The sequence below is a fragment of the Phodopus roborovskii genome, unplaced genomic scaffold, assembly GCF_943737965.1.
Source record: "Phodopus roborovskii unplaced genomic scaffold, PHOROB, whole genome shotgun sequence".
Classification (NCBI taxonomy): Eukaryota; Metazoa; Chordata; class Mammalia; order Rodentia; family Cricetidae; genus Phodopus; species Phodopus roborovskii.
Window position 1 is genome coordinate 36267091 of NW_026126447.1, and position 19003 is coordinate 36286093.

At 42.1% G+C, this 19003-nt stretch overlaps 1 protein-coding gene across 5 annotated transcripts in view; it reads left to right on the forward strand.

The window, feature by feature from the left end:
* Positions 1-11233, forward strand: part of Dab1 (DAB adaptor protein 1) — a 243203-nt gene extending 231970 nt beyond the window's left edge. For 4 of the 5 annotated variants that reach the window (XM_051188284.1, XM_051188286.1, XM_051188287.1 and 1 more), the window contains 3 exons: positions 1687-1814; positions 2150-2260; positions 10998-11233. In XM_051188284.1, the coding sequence (XP_051044241.1) occupies positions 1687-1814; positions 2150-2245 (224 nt within the window). In that variant the 3' untranslated portion in view covers positions 2246-2260; positions 10998-11233. The remainder of the gene's footprint in view (positions 1-1686; positions 1815-2149; positions 2261-10997) is intronic. The other variant, XM_051188285.1, reaches the window with a different exon arrangement.
* The last annotated feature ends 7770 nt before the right edge of the window (positions 11234-19003 follow it).

The following is a 19003-nucleotide window of genomic DNA, read 5'->3' on the forward strand; positions in this document are numbered from 1 at the left end:
AAAGGTTGTGGAGAATGAGATAGGCTTCCTGAAAGGCCATTTCACCATACATTGTGCCAACGTATCACTGCTGACAGTTGGGGACAGATGATTGTGTTGCAGGAGGCTGTCACATGGAGTGTATGGTCCTTAGCAACACTTAAGCTTCTCCCCAACCAAAGGTAAAGAGCATCTTCATCATTTTCTTTCACTCATGACAGCCAGGGGACATTGCCAGTGTCCCTTGAAAGGCAATATGAAATGACCACCCACCTTGAGAAAGCATGGCCATCAAACACCGAGGTGCTCTGTAAGGCCTTGTGACAACTGAGAAGCTCGTGTAAATAAACCCTAGCTGTGTTCCCATTGGTTTGTTTCACTGGGGAACTGTGAGCAGTGTAATGTTAGGACTGATGGCTCTGCCTGAGTTCTCAGCCTTTTGTAAGCAATAAGCCACTTCAAGCACAACTCAGAACCCAGTTAAGCTAATATTACCCATTCAGCAAGGTATCTTTCTACAACATTAAACCTAGCAAGGCTGGTTGCTCTAAAGCCAACTCACAAAACAAGATGTGTTTTGTGTAAAGGCAGTTTTTGTATTCTCTTCTCCGTCAGCATTCCTTTGAGAAGTGAGCAAGAGATCTTTATTCACAAATAACCCCAGTAGAAAAGATTGACTAGTGTTAGATACATCTGTGTCATCCCATAGGTCATACTCACATCTGTATAAATGTGAGTGCTCGCCCATGTTCCTCTGGGCTCTGGACCTGAACACCTGAAGGAAGTGTACAATACTGCATGTAGTTGTTTGTATCAGGAGCATAATGAAGGGAAAGAGCTTGGTCAGTGTTAGCATCGTTGTCATATTGTGCATGATAAAGGATCTGGAATTGTGCCTGTGTGGTAAAAGATAGACACTAACTTTTGCGATCATTCACTTTCTTATAAAATACCAGATTTTTGCTGAGGTCTGGAACAGTGTGACAGGGAGCACTTATTAGTGACATTGCTATTCACCTATTCAGTCACTCTATACCTAGGAACTAAGCCAGTGACCAGAGTTTTCTATGCTAAGTTAAAAGAAAAGCTTCCAGTGGTATCTGTGGTAGAAACCTCTGGAACAAGTAAGAGGAGGAAGACATAGGAAAGCCATGGCAGCAGGTGCAAAGTTTTCACAAGTTTTGCATCACCTATTATCGCTCCCCCGACCCAGCCTGTGCTTATTAAACACTAAGTGCAGGAATGCAAAGCCTGGTTTAGCAGTTGCCATGAAGGTATTAGCAATCTCCAGTTTGGGGGAAAAACATAGGTAACCTCTATCTCAATGAAGCTTTACAAGTTTGGGGACTACTGCCCTTAAATTTTCTAGCAGTGACCAATCTACAAAAGTCATTTTGAAAAAAATATGTCATTTGCTAAAAGAGAGAGAAGAAAGTCAGCCTGGCCCAGCAGCTTGAAGCTTGCTCGTGTGTCAGAAGCACTATAAGAGTTGTTCAGAGCTCCTGTTTGAGTTATGGCCCTGTAGGGTTCACTGACAGGCATTCCTGAATAACCATGGGACGAATTCAGTTGCATAGATTTGACCTGAGATGGGGAGAGATGGGAAGGGGAGACTTGACTCAAATATAAGGGACCCCAGGTATCTCTGTGGGATATGAATGGTTGTGGCTTATAATTCTGTTTACCTCATTTCTTCTTTCTGCATAGCTCCAACCCCAGCCCCTAGGCAGAGCTCTCCATCTAAATCATCAGCATCCCATGCCAGTGATCCGAACCCAGATGACATCTTCGAAGAAGGCTTTGAAAGTCCCAGCAAGAGTGAAGAACAAGAGGCTGTAAGTGATCTACTGATTGCCTTACTTCTCTTTAAAATTAAAATCTCCCCATAGTATTTGAGGATGCCAACATAAAAGAGAATGGTCGCTCAGAGCTGATGTTCAAACGGCCTCTGAAGCAACTTTCTTGTATGGTTGGATGCATCAGCCAGAAACACTGACCTTTTGTTAAGTTATTAGGAGCTCTCTCGTGTCTGAGAGGTGGCACCCTCTGTGGAAGTTTCTGCCCTGCTTTAAATTAACTGGTTACATATGCCGCGCGAATATAATCTTAGTTGCCTTATATTTTCAGTTGTTGAAGAGAGAGAAAAAAGTGTTATCTTCTTGTGTTCTAGCCTGATGGATCACAGGCGTCCTCCACCAGTGATCCATTTGGGGAGCCCAGTGGTGAGCCCAGTGGTGATAATATAAGTCCACAAGACGGTAGCTAGATAGCGCAGGTCTGGGTAGGTATCTGTCCTTTTTAATCTCCTTCACCTGCAAGGTTTTCCCTTTTGCTTGCTATTTACCGCTGATGTCATCTCCCAGTGTCTGTGCTTTGTCTGCTTGCCTGTGCTGTATATAGTATCCATACCATCTCCCCTTGTCTGCATTTTCCTGATGCTTGCACCGTTTTTCATGCCTGTTACCATATTACCAGTACTTCTGCCCTCAGTCCTTGCCTGAGCCATCTCACCAGTTACCAGTGTTTGTACAATCTCCCCTTGACTCATTTCGATTTTGCACTTTGCTTTCTCACGTGGATGAATGAATGACCTTTGACATACACCAAAAGGTAGGGTTGGAGGGAATGTGGCAAATAGTTTTATTATTTAATTAATGATACATTCTGACATTCTGCATTGGTGACAGTGATAGGATGAGATCCAGTCAACACTACCTAATGTGGATTGAGATTAACATGAGCCCTCTGGAATGAGGACATCGTTCTTTCTCTCTCTCTTTCTCTCTCTCTCTCTCTCTGTCTCTCTCTCTCTCTCATACACACACACATGCACACACACAATAGTTTCTCAGTGAGAGGTGCTCCAGATGCTTTACTCTTTTAAGCAAAATGTCACTGCATTTGCCTACATGCCACAGATCTCAAGAGGTCACTAGTCAAACACACTGAGAACCCAGACTATGCAACAAAAGCAAGCCATGCTTGAAATAAGATTGATCAAAGTGTGCCGTCATAGTAGCCCTTCCCACCTATCTAAGAAGGGTTCTATACCCTCCTTCCTGTGTGTCAGTGAAATTCAAGGCCCAAAGACATGTAGCTGCCACTCTGGAGGTACTGCTCTTTGCGCCTGTGCTATAGCCTGGGGCTTACTACCAAATAACTTCAGATTCCATCAGTAGCTAATTGGAGAGAGGCATCCTTACATTTACTACAAGTGGCTATTGGAACTCAACTTTCAATACCTTTGATTCAATCAACATGAAGACCTGATGAAGCTAACCTTCTCAGGAGACAGAAATATACCTTGTTACTTAGACACGATTTCTAAAGCCAGCTTTGACAAGCGTGTCAAATTTTCAGATATCTTCCTGGTTTTCCATAAACGTGGAGGACTGCTAGGCCAAACTCAAAGATTCCGTTAGTCCTAACAGCACCATCATGGCCATGAAAATGGGGAATAGCTCAGAACTGGGTACTGTGGCCACAACACAGTTACTCCTAGTGTGCACATGGGTCCTTTGGACAGTAATTGAAAGCTAATTCAGGTTTTGAAAGTACATTTTGTCGATAGATACTTTTATGATTAAAGAATTTAGAACACTATATGGTTTGTTATATTTTTATATCAGTAAAATGCAATGATACACCATACTATCTAAAACCCAAATACCCATTTAAAAAGTCAATCTTTCACAACCACATTGGGAATTAACCTCTTAAAGGCCAAGTCAGTGCTCTAGGAATGAGAAATGTTAGGGATTATAAGAAGATTCCTTGAGGTGATTCAAAGGAGGTTTTCTACCTCTTGTGTTTGTTGTACTTCTTGTGTTCAGACTTGCTTTAGGAAATTCAATGAATGAACTAGAGGTGATAAGATCCATTCATCATGATGGTGGTGAACATCATTCTAGAATTGAAGTACTGGTTTTAAAAGATGACTTACACCATTGGCAGGTCAACATTCTCAAGCACTCATCTTCATGAGCTTGTTTGGCTTGACGCACTTACACAAGCTGGACTGTTTCACAAGGCTTGGTTTATTCCACATTAAATGCTCCATCTGTCTCCTCAACCCACAGCTGGGTTGTAAATGGTCATTACATGATGTTGTGGCAAGAGTTCAGGATTTGGAACTTGAGTCCAAATCTTAGCCACATAAAAGTGGGAAATCTTGGGCAAGAGACATTCTTTCATTTCTGATTATTTTTCATTGCTATGAGAGGATTATATTATTAACTAGCATGTCATAAGTCCTGTCTGTGACATAAAGGCAGGCCATGATAATTCAGCCTAACATTTAGTCTGGTGTGGGGAGTAACATTGTTAGAGTCCAGAACCTGGATTTATCCTTCTTGTCTGTGTCACCTTGATCAGGCTTTACCATCACTCTCTTCATTTGGAAAATGAGAATAAAAGTGATGCTCGTCTTACAGAACATTTGGGTGAAATAGAGAGGTGATATATATGGAATTCTTAATGCAATGTCTAGCACTTAGAATATCTGATGGCTACCATTATTACCACCCCTGCCACCCTTATCATCACTATCACCCTGCGCCATCCTCACTGTCACCACTATCACTATCACTACCGCCACCATCACCACCGTCACTACCTTCATTACAATTAACATCACCATCACCACCATCACAAATATTCCCATTACTACCATTACTCATAACTGCTGCCTTATTCATTACCATATCACTAGCAACACATATCAGCATCAGCACCACTACTGTGCTGATATCATTCTTTCACAAATGAAGACTGTCTGGGGGTCAGAGAATGGAGCTTGCCACTAGCTAACCATAGAGGTCTGGAGGCCTGTACAGACAGGAAGTGATGTAGCTGGGCAGAAACAGGATATAAGCAGAGAGAAGCAGGAAATGGCTCTCTTCTCTGCTGAGACACTTATAAGGAAAGGTGTGCTGTGGTTTGCTCCTTCTCTCTGATCTCTCAGCGTTTCCCTCTATATCTGACTCTGCCTTTTTATTATCTAGACCAATTAAGAACTCCTTTTACACACTATCATTACTGCAGCACATCCATCGGCATCACAACTGCTGCCATCACTATTGCCTTTGTCACCGTAATCAGTATGGTATGAACTCAATATGAGTTGGTGCTCTATATTCTTAGATTTAACCCCATTTTGAATAAGGTCAATAACTAGGAGGTTTTGCTTGATGCTTTCTGGTTTTAGATAATTTTTGGTATGCCCCATAATAGATTAAAGCAGAGAGAGTGAGGTGAAGCCTTTCCAGTATCCCTATGACAAACCCTGCCCCATAATCAGAATCGCTTCTATTTGAGCCTCAGAGGCCAACCCTTCCCCCAAAAAGCAATCTGGGTTCATATGTAAATCACAGAAAGACCCACTCAGCTTTGAAAAGAGTTAGATTATGCTTTATGATGAAGCAAAAGTTCAGCCTGGCCATTTTACAGTTCCCTATCAGAAGCTGTGCAGTAGAGTTAATACCCACCTTGCAGATAGGTTCCCTATGGCATCCACAGGGAAACTCATGTGACTCTTTGTGTCCCTCCATCAGTGTCAAAATTGCACAAGCCAAATGTGATCTTTCTGTCTCCATCCCCTTTGCTCATAACCAACTGGAAATTTACTGACTGTAATTTCTGAGCGCTTTTGCAGACACTTGGAAAAAGGATTCCATGCAGAGATAGTTGTGTCTGTGGCTTCATTTTCCCCTCCACTGTCATGCAGTTGGAAAGCAAAGTCCCTGTCCTTCTTATCACTCCTGCAGCTACTATCTCCAGCTGTTTTTTTTATTAGAAATAGCCACCCAGTTCTGACTAAGCAAGGATGACATCTGTTGATAAGTTAAAGCCATATCACTCCAGAATAAAGAGACTCAATCCCCACAGGTGGAAGCTACAGGGCCAATACCAAATGTTTCTGTTTTAGCAATAAAGGAAAATATCTTCAATTATTTCACGCTTTCCCCCCTACCTTCCCATCTGGGAGAATCATGTGTTTTTGAAAGACTGAGTCAAGAGCCCCCCCTCAAAAAAAACCAACAAAATAATATTATAATGGCCGGTGTGGGAATGGCAAGTAATTTGTACTTCACTGATGTGTTGCTGGAGCAATTTTAAGGGCGAAATGTTAGCCTTTGAAGGGATGAAAGAAAAATGAAAACATTTATTTAGTTAAATGGCTAAGTAAATAAACTGCCTATCAGACTTTCCCAGCTGTCAAGTCAAAGTAGCATCCGTAACAATGGCAATCGTTTGCTCTGTCTCCCTTTGTAAGAATAGATACTGCCATAAATAATAAGTTGCTGTCACTTTTTTAATACTGATCTCTGTAGTGGGAACCCAAGGCGTATAAAGTATTACCTGATGGATTTCTAGTGTTAAGGGGAAAAGAAAGATGAGCTTCAAATGCTTAGGGAAGAGTGAATATTTGGTTTTGCTTTATTGTTTGTTTTAGTAAATGAAATAGAGAAAACATAGGGCCAGAGTCAGAATAAGGCTGAAAACCAAGTGGTCTTAAGCAAGCATGTTCCATGGAGAGGACAAGTACTATACCAGTGCCCTGTCTAGGCTTTCCAAGGATCACATGATATGAGTATGAACACACTTTGGAATTTGGGGAAATCATTCAGTGGTACAATGCTTGACATGATCCCCAGCATCCACATACAAAGCCAGGCATAGTGGCATGCACTTGCAATCCCTGTGCTAGAAGGTTAGGACAAAGAGGTCCTTGGGACTCAATGGCTAGCCACTAACCTAATAGCTGCAAGCCAAGTCTCAGAGAGAGACTGTATATGGTTCAGAAAGAACAGCACCCAAGACTGATCTCTGATCTCCATCCACACAGACCCACACATGCATCTATTTACATGAACATACACATACATGTGAGGTAATTTAGAAAGTCTCAGAGTTAAATACATGTCAAAGTTAAATACATGTATTTTGACTCTTCCAATTTTTTTTTTTTTTTTTTGAAATTTGTAGCTTAGATTGGCCCCAACCTCAGAGTCTTTCTGCCTCAGCCTCCAGTGACACACCTGAGCATTATTCCCTTTTAGAATAGAACTGAACAATAGGACCTTAGAAATAATGTATTTGTTTATTCATTCAAATTTGCTTGTTTGGTGGATGCACAGGTTAGAAGCAAGTCTAGCCTAAGCTTTTGAAGTGAGCAGTTCCATTTCCTCAGACCTTCATGGAGTGCCATTCTTTGACGTCCCCAGCTGGAAAAACATTTGAAATAGGAGAAATTACCAGGGTCTAAGGGAAGTGTCTGCTGGAATGAATAGAGAAAACTGTTGTCAAGATCTTGGTATTTAAAGATGAAATTGACTGGAGATGAGACTGAAGGACATGGGGGATGCAGAAGCAGTGATGAGCTACATTTTTTGAGATGTGGAACTAAGTTGTTCTGTAGAGCACAGAATAGCATGCAGGAGCAGGAAGCAAATAAGTATACATTGGGACCAGATACACTTGAGGTTCTCAAGAGACAGTCAAGCAGAGAAGACATCAGGGTACTGGACATACCTCTGGAGGTCAAAGGTAAAATCAGGGTAGGCATTAAGATTTCAACATGGTATTCAGCCACTTAAGTATTAGATGCAAGAATATGCTTCCCTTGTGGACCAGAGATCAGGAGACTGTGTTCTGTATGTTGTGCAGGTGGCACAGACCAGCATAGCTTCTCTGTGCTTGTGAGCAGAAAGTAGCAAAGAAGAGGCTAATGAGTGGAGGTGGCTGGGTCCTACTCCATGAGCAAAACTAGGCAGCTTCCACAATAGTACTGAAGTTTGCTTGCCTGTGATGGAGACTATACCCAGTGTTTCTAGAAATACTGAGTAGGAGCAATTGCAGTGCCTCTCATCTACCACTACTGAAATATATTTAAAAACTAGGGACGCCACTTAATTTGCTATTTTTCATTCCTGCTTCACAAATTTGACAAGAAAGAGAGGTACTTGCTAACATTCTAAGCTGGGATGGAAATCTGCACTGGGACAGACCCTGTTCAGGCAAGCTTCAGTCTCAGCTAAGTAAGAAGACAGAATCTCTAAATCATGGCAACTTATTTAGCAAGACTTTCTGGAATACTGAAAATAGCATGAGGTCTCCATGACCTTTCCAGAGCCAGGCTAGAAATTTCTGGATCAAATGATTTCTTAGCTCTCCTCCAGCTCTTACAGTCGACTGTTCTGTAACAAGGAAAGTAAAGCTATTGCCAAAACGAATAATGCATCACAGTGTCAGACTTTGGGATTATCTGCTGCTTGGGGTTTTCCACACCACTGCTCCCCTTCATTAGTGGGGATAATTGAGAGCTGACTGCAGTTTTTACCACTGTTGTGATGGGTATTTGAAGCTAGATTCCAGCGAGCAGGAGCTGTGTGCATATTTATCTCTACCGCAGAAAGTTAATGCAGTGCGGCATTAATTACCCTGTCTGAGCCTGCTGTCGTCTTCTGGTTTGAGGTGTCATTCTCAGTTGGATAAATTAGTTTCCAAAATTGGAATAGAGCAAATTGTAGGGTGAGATCAAGGCAGCTTGACTTCTTGGGGAACTCAGAAAGAAGAATGGGGAGAGGAAGTCCACACAGGAAGCATGGCGGTAAATGGATGATGGAAAGTGTTTCCTCCTTGTTTATTGTCTCTAACAAATGTTCTATCCCATTCTAGTTTACTCAGTGCACCACATCCCTAGAAAATACACATACACATGCATGTGTGTGTGTGCACGCACACATACATATGGCGGGGAAGAGGGAGAGACAGAGAATACAAAAGTTTCTATCTAATCTAACAGCAGATATTAGAAATAGTTCAACTATTGGAAGGAAATGGATTAGAATTTAACAGATTGCACTGCTACAGATTTTGATAAAGTCAACCTTTGGAAAAACAAAGCCAAATTGAAGTGTGTTGAAGACAAGGAAATCAAAATAGCAAAGATATTAGAAATCATGTCATAGTCATGCACTAACTCACCAGACCTTCCCCCGACCCACATGCCCACAGTGAGGACCTACTGCATCACATTTCTACCTGTAAAAGTCAATAGGGACAGCAGGAAGATGGGGCCCTTCCTGTAGTCAGGCATTTCAACAGATTGCATTTAGTTAGCTCTCTCTTTCCATCTGCAGTATAGATCCCATGGGTAGAACATTGAGATGTGGACACAAATTGTTTTGCTATATTACCAAGAACTGTGACTAGAAGGACAGAAAAAGTTCCTTCTCCCAAGAGAGTATATATACCTCTTGGTCCTGGAGGCGAGTGCATGACTGGCATGATTACTCAGTACTCATGTGACACGGGAAACACAGAAGCACTCTACTGCTCTGCAGACCCCTCATTTATAAAGTGATAGCTCAGACACTGTTCATCTTCTAGGCCATTCCCAGTATAAAACAAGGAGCAAACAGTGTGATACATCATATGGAAGAGACAGCACAATGACATTGACATTGTCCAACCTCTCTCAACTTAATTCTTTGAATATTTTTAATTCTTATTCTCTCAGAATTTTTCACATAAATATGATGTGTTTTGATCAAGTCCAACCCCCACTGCCGTCATTTGCTCCACTCCAATTCCTCCCCATTGGCCCCCAATGCCATGTGATTTGTTTTTTTGTTTTGTTTTTTTCTTTTAAACCACTGAGTTCACTCAGCAATGCCAGTATGTGCCTGGATGTAGGACCATCTACTGGAGCCTCTTTGGGGCTGCATCCTTGAATACTGACTTTTTCTCTCCCAGCAGCCATCACTTGCTAATAGCTCCTCAGCTAGGGGGTGAGACTTCTCGCCCACCTCCCCGCTCCATACTGGTATTTTGTCTGGCTTGAGCTTGCGCAAATCTTGTGTATGCTGCCACAAACAGTGTGAGTTCATATGTGCAACTGCCTGTTGTGTCCTGAAAATACTGCTTCGTTGTAGTCGCCCACCGCCTGTGGCTCTTAGATCTTTCTGCCCCCTCTTCTGAGATGATCCCCCAGTTTTGGGAGGAGAGGCTATGGTGTAGGTGTCCCATTTAGGGCTGAGCATTCCACAATCTCTTACTCTCTGCTTGGGAACAAAAGGTTTTTTTGTCTCCAAAATGGGAACAGAAGGAGTCTACTTGCATGACTGTTAGGTAGTGGAAGGTAAGACGTGAAGGTGCTTCACAAATTCTTAAGTGCTCAGCTGGCAGGAGGACATCTGTCTCATCTCCTCTTTACCCTTTCCTCTCCTCCCCTTTCCTCAAATAGTACCAAGGATTGTGCTAGGTACTTTCTGTGACTAGTCTCCACTTCTCTGAAGACCTTTGTAGGATTAAACAATACTATTCCCATGGTGTGGTTGGAGAAACTAATGCTCAAAAAGTCTAAGTATCTTTCCCACAACACAGAACTTAGTGCTCTCACTCTACTATGCCATTTCCTAATGGGAATCAGCTTCAAAACCAAGGATAGACCTGCCTCTAGGAGCTGAGGAGAGTGCCCCATCTTTAAAGTATGCCACACAAGCATAGGCTCTATCCCCAGCAGCCATGCAAAAATCCAAACATGGTGGCACACACTTGTAATCCCAGAGCCAGCTAAGAGGTGGAGACAGGTGGGGCTGCAGCTCTCTGGCCAGCCAATCTGGTCTACTGGGTGAGTTCTGGACCAGTCAGAAACCCTATCTCAAAAACAAGATGGGTAATTCCTACAGAATGAAACTCAAGGTTGTCTCTGGGTCTCCACTACATGCACACATACATCAGACACATGTGCACATATACAAAAACAGCAACACCACACACACACACACACACACACACACACACACACACACTAAAATTGGGATGTGTTCTTAGGCGTGCCAAAACTGTTGCCAAAATGTTAAGCACCATGATGAGACAATGCAAAAATAACCTAAGGTCATTCATCATCAGCTGTCACCCTTCTATTTTTATTCCCAAGCACTCCTCTCTAAAGCCATCTCCCAAACCTGGGCTTGGCAAGGCAGGCCTGACTATTGTGCCTCTGTCCACAGGAGCCAGAGCCTCTCTATGCGCAGATCAACAGACCTAAGAAATAGCATCAATGCGAGCTCATGGTGGGTGCTTCAAGACTGGCATGGGAATCAGCAGTGCAGCAGGCTCTCTTGTACTCTCACCTCACCTCATCCCACGGAGAAACTCACACTCGCCCAGTGAAACTATCTGAAGAGGGAACAGAATGGTTTTGGGCAACCAATAGCAGATACCTATGGCAGCACAAAACAAAACACCCCCACAAAAGTATTTTTAAAATCAAAAAGCAGAACCCAGAACCCAACATTGATCACCACCAGTCAAGCTGATGCTTAACCAACAAATACCTTGAGCTCTCTCAGCTGGGTCTAAAATGTCCCGGATATGAAACCATTATTGTGCTTTTATTTTGCTACCTGTTGACCACTGTAGAGAACGAAGATTTGGAGTGGCAGGCATCAGAGGATTGCAACAAGGTTGGCACTAACTCATTTTAGGCCAAAGCAAGGGATCCTTTGTGACCACAGTGTCGTCATCCATATGCCTTCTGGCTGTGGCGATGTACATGGCATCTCTCCACAGGGCCTGGTCTGCCATCCTGTTTTCCCTGTCCTTTGTCATGTTTGAGAATTAATGAGTGTACAAATTTTTGTATTGCTTTTGACTTTTTTTTAGAAATGGGTGAAGAAGTCTAAATGGGGGAGGGAAAGTCTCTTATGATGTGAATTAACTTGAAATCACAAGGCAAACAAGTGGTTGGTTATTCATTATAATCAAGAATGTTGCCAAAACAACCCTTTAGTTATCCTGCATCCTGATGAAGAAGGACAGCTTTTGGATGGAACCTTCATTCTTGGGGTAGCAAAGGACATCAAATCCCCTTGATGAGAAAGATGGAAAATGCATCCAGTTCCCTAAGAAACTCTGAACTCTTAAGTACAATAAAATGATGTCTTTATTTTTCTGATACTTCGCTGCTGTGATACTATGCAGACAAGTGTCTTCTCCATGCGCCATTTTCAAAGAAAAGTCATTTGCCAAATAATTCTGGTAATATGGTTTTGGATCTTAGAAACCAACTTTCTAATCGTGACATAAATATTCAATGTAACAAACTGACTCTGTGGTCAAATGGTTCATCTCTATCTCTTTTTGTACATCAGAATATTCAAATGGGATTTTTTTATTTTCTAACTGGAAAAGGAAAACCTTACCATTAAACTCTTTAACTATTTAAGGGAAATGGCTTTAAGGAGTTCTAATGATGTAAATATGTCCATGAAGATGCTTTTAATAATGCCATTACACTGTAGAGAAGGTAGCAGATGGAGTGTAAGGTACAGCGGACATGATGGATGGGACTCACTCTCCACAAGTTTTTTCTGGTAGAAAGCTACAGTTCAGAGACAGGCAGGAGTCTCGGGCCAATCAGTAGCTAGTGAACGTGAGGGAGCAGGGCTTCATAGGCAGCTTTTCTGGAGAGTCCTCACCTTAAGACCAAGGGAAGAGAAAGAGGAGGCTCACATTGGAAGGTTAGATTTTCAGATTCGGGAAATCGCTCACCTCTCCACTCCCACATCCTCTCACATCAGTCACTGACAAATTGTAGTGAAACAGAAGGATTAACTTCCTGATTTTTACACATGTGGGACAAAAGTCTGGGGTTCAGTTCCTATGTTTAGCACACAACTTTCATGAAGAAACTATATATTTTTTACCCTATAAAGAATTGTTATACAGGTCAGATATGTTTTCCTGATGTTCCTATGCAGTTACATGTTGGATTTAGTGGTTTAACATAAAGAAGGAAACACTCAAGAGTCCTGTGGTTGGATTTGGGAGTAATTACTCCATTTAGTTTTAAAATTTGAAAAGTCAAATTTACCTTGACATGAGTGATTGAACTTGGCCTGTATGATTTGGCTTCTTCATATTAATAGGAACTAAAATGGTTTTGAAGATGATTTAAAGTGACTCCAGACCAGAAAAAAAAAAAACCCACAATACAATGTCAAGTTGTTATTATTTAGAGCAGGCATTTTTCACTGGAATATAATCTTCCCAAATAGATAAATGAACCACATGTTCATTAGGAAATACATGTAAGTGCTACTCTACTGTAGAAGGTCCCAGGAACTAGAGAAACCAGAAGGCTTGTTCACTGCCCTCTGAAGCTGCTACCTGTTGGTACAGGATTCCTCCCAAATGTGTACCCATGCCATGATGAGGTGACCCTCTTGTACAAAGGAGAAATGGGAAGGTATAATGGCCGACAACTGTCCTAAAAGCAGACCTGCTTCTCTGAAGTGTTGGCAAGATAGGTGGTTGCCACAGGAAACAGCATCGGTGGCTCTGGTGTCATGAGTCTCTATGAGTGGTGCTGTCGTCTCCCTCCCAATGGCTGTCTTGAGTTTGTCCATCAGTGTCACACCCTTATCCCCATTTTTGGGTTACTATGACATGAAGTGCACTCTGACTGACGTTGCCATTTCAGGTATTACCATCTGCAGTCAGTTTCGTAGCAAATGGTGACAGCTCAGCCGGTGGTCATCCCCCCATTGAGCATGATGGAAATGTAACTGGATCTGAACTTGAGGAAGATGGCCAGCTGACACATTAAAATGAGGAGGATAGAGTCTAGATTTTAGACTGTCACCTATATTTTCATTGGCAGAATACTGACTTTTCCCCCCAAGCACCAATTGGTGAGTTCAGAACCACTGTTGTTCCCCTCTCCCAGGAATGTAATGATATGCCCAAACAGGAGCTGAGGTACCAATACCAAAAGAGCATGGGGAGTCTACACAGTTCTGGTTAGATATATAGAAAGATCCATGTGTACAACTCACTTCCTCATCCTCTATTAGCACTAAATTTGTCACTTTAAATTTTGAAACCAGGGAAACGCCACCTGTCATTCTGTTCCCATTCCCCATAGCTCTTCAATTTTTTCGTGCCACAAGACTTTTTTGATAACTCGTATCCATCCCAGCGTCTACAACAACCCCATCATGTAAAATGTACCGGGCACCTTCTTTTAAGAAAATGTTTACTCCGTGGATTTGGTTCCTTTCAACTTCTGCGTTCTGACACATATTTTTTTAATAAAGATGAGAAAGAGAAAATGACTGTTGCAGTACGTTTCTAGACCTACTTTAACTTTACCTCAGATGACAGTTTGTTAACATATATGGACACATTATTTTTAACTTTATGTACAATGCATTCAACAGAACAGCAAAATTTTTAGAAATTTTCCATTAATTTCTGTAACACGCCATGTAAAACGGTTACAAATAAACATGTTTGAGAACAACAGCTTAGCCTGATTTTATTCCACAAGTTTCCAACAGCCAGGCAGGCCAGAGAGTAGAGGAGGTACTGGTTTGCGACTCACCAGAAAGCAACCTCAGTTTCCCTGGCTTTGAGCTGGAAAGAGCAAGCATCATTGATGGTGCATGGCCCGGCCTCAGGGTGAAGCATTGGCTTATTTGTATCCATAGAAACTAACATGGTTTAGAAAATAAGCTAGAAACACACAGATGTGGTATCTGGACCACAGGTAGTACGGAGCAAAGGTAGGGAAGTCTACTTGAGTGTGTGGACTGGAAAACTATGGTTTATGATGGCTGCCGTGGGATTTCCCGCCTTCGTCAAAAGCTGTTTGCTCTACTGGTCTTTAAGAAGCATTTAGTGTCTTTCATGTATTCCACATGTGCACAGTTTTAGAAAATCTGAGTCTGGGGAAAGGGGAAATTTATGTATATTGAAGAACTAAAAATGCATCTACATATCTACATATTAATGTGTGTGTGTGTGTGTGTGTGTGTGTGTGTGTGTGTGTGTGTGTTTGTAACTGAATCAGTTTACACATCCAATAATGAACCAGATTTCAATTAGGTGATTGAGATGCCAAATCCCCCACTTCTGTCTAACAGCGGTTGTGTTAATGATTGCATAAACACAAACCTTCAATCTGGCCTTGTTACACTGAAGGGACTAAACAGATGTTATCACCAATTTTGAGAACATGAGAGAAATGGCTTCGATTTCAGCAAAGTAAATTTGAAGCAGACAGAGAAACAGCTCCCATGTGGGAAGAAATGCTAAATCTGGGTGGAGGAACTCAAAGCTGTTGCATTTTGACCCCTTGGTGCTAATGTCCATACACACTTCCGGGCAACTGCTGTACCCTAATGGGGTCTGTCTGTCTGTCTGTCTCTCTCTCTCTCTCTCTCTCTCTCTCTCTCTCTGTGTGTGTGTGTGTGTGTGTGTGTGTGTGTGTGTGTGTGTGTTGCCTCTGTTCCTGTTTGAAACAGTCCAGACTGGATCCATGTCATCACCAAAGCCTTAGCCTTAGGAACTAAGACACAGGGAAGTCACTACCACATAGTGAATATGACCAGCCTGCAGAGTTTGAATTTTGAGTCTCTCTGCTTAAAACTGATTTCTGTTTTAAAACTAGTTGGAGAGCCACTGTACTAATAACCATCCAGGTGCTGTTGGAAAACACTGGCTTTTGTGTCTCACTACAAACCTGTGGTTGAGCTTTGGTAGCCAAGTTTGATTTCTAAATTCTCCAGGTTACTCCTCCCGGTTAAAGTAAAAACAAAAGGCCACTGATAGTGCTGATGATCTAAGTTGGTAAACAGCTCTTGCTTCTTTAATTAGCACCTTAGAAGAGGTGGATGTGCAAAGGGTAAAGAATCAACCTTTCTGCCCAACTGGTTCACATTGAACTAAAACCAAGCCCTGAGGGTTTACTTTGCAAGTCTAAGTGAATCTTTAAGAAGTGACAAATTAAAACGTGCCCTATTTAACTGTGAGGTGTATGCCAAAATATATCAAGCAGGCATACCTGCTTTCATTCTAGGCTTGAGAGCAAGCCCTTGTTGTTTTGACAGTGACTGTTTTTTGTTTTACCCAAGAGTGACAGTAGGAAAAACGCATAGAATAAAAACAGCTTTCACTGAAATCAACCTTTGGAGCTTTGAAAGCCTTTAAAAGACGTTTAAATTCAAGGGAAATGTGAGCAACGATGTCTGAAAGATGCGGTGGGCAAGGGGGATGGGGACAGATGTGAACAGCTCCCAAGCATTCAGTGACCAGTTCTTGGTGTTTGCGCTAAACTGTGAGTAGTCATCGCCACTGTCTGCTCCTGCCTTGTTCAGGCCACTTGTTTTCTTCCTGCCATTTGCAAGTCCTGCAAAACATAGGAGGGAAGAAGCACCGGCCCCATCTCATAGGCTCGGAAACCAACCCTCATGTTATAGAACAGTTGTGGGTTGATGGCAGAGAGCCCAGCCAGAGTGCCAAGCTCTGTCCTCTGTCCTGGCCTGCCTCTTCCTACAGTGCCAAGCCGCTGTGTCCTTGTAGAAAATGCTTAGAGTCCTTTGGTATTCAGTTCCAAGCTGAATTAGAAAAATCACAGCACATGTTATTCTGTCTGACTTGGTCCAGAAACTGATTCTTAAGTGAAATGGTTGTACTTACGTTAAAACAAAGGGGGGAATCCAGTTTTATTTCCAAGAACGGTAACCACACTAACCCAGTCCAATGAATATTTAATTCCCAAACAAAACCCTCACACTGTCTTTATTTTCCAAGGTACAAAATCTGAAGAGGATTTTTGAGCAGGCTTCCTGCTCACTCTCTGCTGAAGAATATTAATGACTGCCAAGTAGAAAATGTCTAAGTGGTCTTGTGAGATGGCAGCCTCTGGTGACTTGAGTGGGAAACTGACCAGGTGGCTAAGGGTAGAATAAGCAGGTCCAGATGCTGGCATGGTGTCACAGTAAAATGTCAAAGCATCCCTCTTTGTACTGTGCTTGTAATAGTTCTACTATACCTAGCCTTTGGAGTACATGGTGTAGAAGCCAAAGCCTCCATCATCTCAGATAATGGGGTCATAACTAAGAACTGAGGGCCTTGAACTCAAGAGTCTAGGCCAGTGGCTCTCAACCTTCCTAATTGTGTAACACTTTAGTATAGTTTCTCATGTTGTAATGACTCCTACCATAAAATTGTTTTCATTGCTACTTCATAATTGTAATTTTGATACTGTTATAAACCATAGAGTAAATATCTGATGTGCAGGATCTCTGACGTACAACCTCCAAAGGGGTCACGACTCACAAGTTGAAACCACTGGTCTAAGACGTTAGTGACAGGAAGGTGTTTCCTCCTATCTGTCTTGTGCACTTTTGGACCTTTGTGGAAAGAATGAAACGGTGTTCCACAGCTACTCTTACCCCTTCAGGATAGAGCACGTCATATCATGAACTAAATAAAATGAGACTGGGTGATTAGCCTCTGTTCACCCAGAGGAGCAACTCGAGGAGGTATCTAGACACTACTGGGCAACAAGATTAAGCAAAACCTTTTTAAGGAAATAATGTATATGAGCAAGTTGTCATCCTCTACTTGTCATGTGCCTCTTTTCTCATATATGGGGGGAAGGATTATTGCTACTGGTAAGGCAAAAAGAGTTATATTCAGATGATAGGCTCTGAATCCAGAAAATATGGCTTTAGATTAGGGCTCTTCAGCCTGCCAAATTGTTCAACCTCAAACAAATCACTTAAGATCTCTAGAAACCTGAGGGCAGTTATGAGAGACAAATTTTGTAATTTCACACCTGCTGCGAATGCTGTTCAATGCATACTGCCTTTTGTTATTATCAAAGAAAGGATGTAAGCTGTGGTGTGCATTTGTACTTAAGTCCTTCACTTTACGCATTATCTTTTCACACCCATTGTCTTAGGGTAGTAATTCTGAAAGCTTGAAGAATGCAGAGTGATTACTAGCCCTCTTTTACTATCAAAGAAAAACAACAAGTGTATACACAAGTCTTGGAAAATTTTCACTACCACAATGTGTCATTGATTTGTGTGCCAGCTCCGATGATGAGCTCTGGAGATTATAAGACAAAAACTTAAATGCATGCATGAATGTCCCAGCTTCAAGAAACTCAGAGCCTGATAAGGGGGGGAAAAGTTAGGAGAGAAATAAATTATTGTATAGTAGATTCTCAGATTTGAGTTTGTGCTAATATTTTGGCACTGGCTGAGCTCAAGGTGCTCAAGGATGAATAGTTGAGCAGGAAGATCAATGGCATTGGGTGGAAGAATATCCGCAGGGATAGCAGGGCCAGTGGAAAGGAAGTACCTGCAGTAGCTACAAGTTAAGCCAAGGGATAAAGCCCCATCTAAGCTGTTGAATAACACAGAGTTTTTCAGTTCGTATTTCAAAGCTAGGACAGCAAAGCATTAAAGAGTGGCACAAATTATATCCTTGTTGTCTAATAGATAATCAGATATGTCTAAATCAAACTCAAACCAAACACAGTTATAAACCATGACTAAATAAAGCTGGTCCTTGGAATTCAAGTCCAGAGCAGCCAGCCTGTCAAAGACATCTGATAAATCCATTAACCTCTTCAAGGAAAAAAACCTTAGAGAGTCAGGCCTAGTGGTGGCATCCCTCCTCGTTCTCAAGGTGGTCATGAGTTCAGGGTCTGCCTGGGCTCCAGAGTGAGTTGAATAATTAAGTAACTTAGTGAGGCCTTTTTCTAGTATTGTCACAAAGAAGAGGGGCGGGGCTGGGGACATAGCTCAGTGGTAGAATGCCTGTTTGCTTGTCTACTGTGCCCAAAGTCCTCAATTAAATACTGGGGATAAGGAAGAAAAGAGTATTAAGAAATAGAATTATAGTAATATTCCCTTAGCATACTTTGTCAGGACTATTATTGCTATGATGGAAAATCATAATCTAAAGCATGTTGTGGGAGGAAAGGGTTTATTTGGCTTACACTTTCACATTGAAGGAAGTCAGGGCAGGACCTCAAACAGGACAGGAACCTTGCGGCAGGAGCTGATGCAGAGGCTATGGAAGGGTCCTGCTTACTGCCTAGCTCTGAATGTTGTTTTTGTTTTTTATAGAACCCAGGACCACCAGTCCAGGGTGTACCAGCACACAATGAGCTGGGCCCTCCCCCATCAATCATTAAGAAAATGTCCTACAGGCT